Source organism: Humulus lupulus, chromosome 7 (assembly GCF_963169125.1).
Source record: "Humulus lupulus chromosome 7, drHumLupu1.1, whole genome shotgun sequence".
In the NCBI taxonomy this organism is placed as follows: Eukaryota; Viridiplantae; Streptophyta; class Magnoliopsida; order Rosales; family Cannabaceae; genus Humulus; species Humulus lupulus.
Genome location: NC_084799.1, coordinates 79,470,075 through 79,474,424, shown reverse-complemented (window position 1 = coordinate 79,474,424; position 4,350 = coordinate 79,470,075). Strand labels below are relative to the sequence as shown.

The following is a 4,350-nucleotide window of genomic DNA, read 5'->3' as shown; positions in this document are numbered from 1 at the left end:
TTTCCCTCAAAGCAAACAACTGCTCATCTGGAACTTCATCATTTATCTTGACTTCCTTCATATTCTGGTTCTCTTCTAATTCCAGTCTAGATAAATGGTCTACCACTAAATTCTCTATTCTCTTCTTGTCTCTGATTTCCAAATCAAACTCTTGTAGTAGAAGAACCCATCGAATCATCATTGGTTTGACATCCTTCTTGGTCATAAGGTATTTAATTACAAAATGATCAGTGTACACAATTACCTTATTCTCAATTAGGTATGGCCTGAACTTATCATAAGCAAATACTATGGGCAATATCTCCTTCTTGGTGGTGGCATAATTCATTTGAGCATCATTCAAGGTTCTACTAGCATAGTAGATGGTGTGAAATACCTTGTCAACTCGTTTCCCACTGCATAGTCACTTGCATCACACATCAATTCAAAGGGCAACTCCCAACTTGGTGCAATGACTATGGGCGCTGAAATGAGTTTCTCCTTAAGTGTCTGAAAAGCCTTCAAGCAATCCTCTCCAAACTCAAATGGAACTTCATTCATCAATGAACTAGATAAGGGCTTCGAAATCTTCGAAAATTCTTTTATGAAATGTCTGTAGAAACCAGCATGACCCAGAAAGCTACGAACCCCTTTTACTGAGACTGGTGGTGGCAAATTTTCTATGGTAGAGATCTTTGCTCTGTCTACCTCAATCCCTTCATTAGAGATTTTGTGTCCCAACACTATGCCTTCCTTCACCATGAAGTGACACTTACCCCAATTAAGCACCAAATTTGACTCCTCACACCTTGTTAGAACCAGTTCCAAGTTGCTTAGACAATGGTCAAAGGAAGACCCAAAAACTGAGAAGTCATCCATAAAAATCTTGATACACTTCTCAACCAAGTCAGAAAAGATAGCCATCATGCACCTTTGGAATGTTGCTGGTGCATTAAAAAGTCCAAATGGCATTCTTCTGAACGCAAATGTGCCATATGGACAAGTAAATGTCATTTTCTCCTGATCCTTAGGTGCAATGGCTATTTGATGGTATCCAGAGTACCCATCCAAGAAACAATAATATTCATGGCCAACCAGTCTACATCTGATTAATAAATGGTAGTGGGAAGTGATCTTTTCTGGTTGCCTTGTTGAGCTTTCAGTAGTCAATACATATCATCCAACTCGTGAAAATCAGAGTTGGAATCAATTCATTATTTTCATTCTTGACCACTGTCATCCCTCCTTTCTTGGAAACCACTTGAACTGGACTCACCCGACTGCTGTCAGAAATTGGATAAGCCACTCCTGCATCTAACCACTTGACTACTTCTTTTCTGACCACTTCCTTCATTGGTGGATTAAGCCTTCTTTGAGCATCAATAGTTGGCTTAATTCCATCTTCCATCAAAATTCTATGCATCACTATTGAGGGGCTGATCCCCTTGATGTCCGCTAAAGTCCACCCAATGGCTCTCATATGCATGCGCAACACCCTTAGTAACTTCTTTATTTCAACATCCGAAAGCAAAGCAGATACAATCACAAGAAGTGTCTTGTTCTTACCGAGGAATTCGTATCATAAGTGATCAGGCAATACCTTCAATTCTAACTCTGCCATCTTCTCAACTGAAGGCAATGGTCTTGTAGGCACGGAACCGAGCTCTTCAAAGTACTTCCTCTTCAAAGGCCCATAAGAATTCAACCACTTCGCATACTCCATGGCTTCTTTCCCATCTTGTTCAATAACTTCCTCCTCTATCAGACTTAACTCAAGAGGGTCTTCTACTACCTTCTTCTCATCCACTAGACTCTCTACCACATCCATAGAAAAAAAGCTATCACTGGCCCCAGAGTAATTCATAGCCGTGAGTACATTGAAAACAACTTCCTCACTTTGTACTCTCAACTTCAACTCACCTTTCTGCACATCAATCAAAACTTGGCCTATTGCCAAGAATGATCTACCCAGGATGAGTGGAACGTTTGTATCCTCCTCCATATCAAGTACAATAAAATATGATGGGAAGATAAACTTGTCCACCTTCACTAGGACATCTTCTATTATACCTCGAGGATGTGCCAATGAACGGTCTGCCAATTGTAATGTCACCATGGTAAGCCTTGCTTCCCCCAGCTTTAATCTTCTGAAAACTGAAAGCGGCATCAGATTAATGGTTGCTCCCAAATCACATAGAGCATTCATGCTCTCAATATTCCCTATGGTGCAAGGTATAGTAAAACTCCCATGATCTCTCAGCTTCTGAGGGAGTTTCCTTTGCTGAATAGCGCTACATTCTTTAGTTAATGCCACAGTTTCATATTCTCCCATTTTTCTCTTCTTAGATAGGATGTCTTTCATGAATTTCACGTAACTGGGCATTTTCTCTAGAGCCTCCGCAAATGGAATGTTGATATGCAGTTTCTTTAATGCTTCCAGAAAATTTGAAAACTGTTTATCTAAGTTGTTCTTGCGGAGCCTTTGAGGATAAGGAACCTTAATATGATGATCAATACTGATTGGCGGTGTAGCTTCCTTGATTTGTAGGTCTTCAGTAACCTTGTTCTCATCTTACTTTTGATCCAATGTGCCCTGTGCCTATTGATCCTGGCCCTTGTCTTCAACTGACTGTTCGGAGCTTAGACCTTCGTACCTCTTTCCACTTCTCAATGTAATAGCTTGACATTGCTCTTTTGGCTTAACCTCAATTGTGCTAGGCAGATTACCTTGAGCATGGTTGGACATGAGAGTAGCCAATTGCCCCATCTAAGTCTCCAAGTTTCTAATAGAAGACCAAATCTCAGCCATGAATTGGTTTAGAACATCAGACTGAGCATCATACTATCTACTAGAATTCTTTCGTTGTTGTTGAATGGGCTGCTGAGGTTGTTGTTGTTGAGGCCTGAATCTTTGCTGATAGAACCCTTGAGGTGGTTGCTGAAATGACTGCTGTGGATGCTGATTTGAGGATTGACCTTGTTGATCATTCTTCCAGGAAAAATTGGGATGATTCCTCCACCCTTGGTTAAAAAAATTTGAATAAGGGTTGTTGTTGTTATTTTGACGAGGAAAATTCCCAATGGCTTGAGCTTGTTCCAATGACATATTATTTACATCCGCGTATTGACACTTTTCGTAAGCATGAGGACCCCCACATAATTCACACATAGTCTGAGCATGCATCACGGGAGCTGCCATTGTGCTGCCTTGCAATTGTTTAGTCAAAGCCTCAACCTGAGTAGTTAACTTAGATATTGCATCAATCTCATGCAAACCAGCCACTTTCTTTGAGTTACCTCTCTCACTTGGCCACTGTTGATTATTAATGGCCATTTCTTCTAACAAATCATATACCTCATTGGCACTCTTCCTCATAAATGCCCCACCAACTGCTACATCAATGAGTGTGCGGGTGGTGCCACATAGCCCATTATAAAAGTTATGGAATAACATCCATCTCTCTATCCCATGATGCAGGCACTTCCTTATCAGGTCTTTAAATCTCTCACACGCCTCATATAAAGATTCATTATCCAGCTGGTAGAACTTGGAGAGAAACTTCAGTGCAAGATCATTCCATGTATTGATTAAGTTAGGTGGCAAATATACCAACCAACTCTTGGCTCACTCCCTCAGAGAAAATGGAAATAATCTGAGTCTGATTGCATCATCACTAATTCCATTCATCTTGAATGTCTGACAGAGCTCAACGAAGTTAGCAAGATGCATGTCTGGGTCTTCAGTTGGTACTCCCCCAAACTGAACAGTGGATTGAACCATTTGAAAAATGGCAGGTTTTATCTCAAAATTGTTGGCATCTACAGCGGGCGGTCTGATGCAAGGCTGAACCCATGTAATCGTGGGCAATACATAATCCCTCAAGCTTTCGGCTGGTTGATTTTGGCCATTAGCTTGGTCTTCAACAACACCCCCATTATTACCATTTATCAGATCCGCCATTTCTATTTCAACCCTTCTTTCACTTTCAGCTCTTCTTTCCAATCTCTTGCTCTTTTTGTTGAATCTACAAGTCTTCTCTATTTCAGGATCAACAAACACTCTTGCAGCAGGTCCTAGACGTCGCATAAACTACATGTACCTGAGATGAGAAAAATTTAGACAATGACAGAATTAGTGAAATTGAAAAGAAATACCAAATTAGAATAAAATTTAATTATTTCAATATTAGCTAATGCAGTCCCTGGCGACGGTGCCAAAAACTTGTTGCGAAAATTCAACACGCAAGTATACATATCGTTTCCCAAGTAATAATTCACGTGAATGAAATCATTCCCACAAGGAATGTATCTAATTACCAATTAAATTGAATCTATAGTTCTATTTGGCAAATAAAAAATTGTTTTGAGACT

The 4,350-nt window shown here is 40.1% G+C and overlaps 1 protein-coding gene across 1 annotated transcript; it reads right to left on the bottom strand.

The window, feature by feature from the left end:
• Positions 1–1,138: 1,138 nt before the first annotated feature.
• LOC133791885 (uncharacterized) lies at positions 1,139–2,746 on the bottom strand. The gene is made up of 3 exons (XM_062229793.1): positions 2,626–2,746; positions 1,580–2,529; positions 1,139–1,486 (listed from the first exon to the last, which is right to left on the bottom strand). The coding sequence occupies exons 1-3, from the start codon at positions 2,744–2,746 to the stop codon at positions 1,139–1,141; spliced, it is 1,419 nt and encodes a 472-aa protein (XP_062085777.1).
• Between the last annotated feature and the right edge of the window lie 1,604 nt (positions 2,747–4,350).

Bases quoted from the DNA above. Each gene is read 5' to 3' on its own strand.
- LOC133791885 (XM_062229793.1), bottom strand. From the start codon at position 2,746: ATGGGGCAATTGGCTACTCTCATGTCCAACCATGCTCAAGGTAATCTG. The intron at 2,530-2,625 runs GTCTAAGCTCCG...AGGTTACTGAAG, and splicing joins AAGTGGAAAGAGGTACGAAG to ACCTACAAATCAAGGAAGCT. The intron at 1,487-1,579 runs GTATTGCCTGAT...GTTGAAATAAAG, and splicing joins TGGCAGAGTTAGAATTGAAG to AAGTTACTAAGGGTGTTGCG.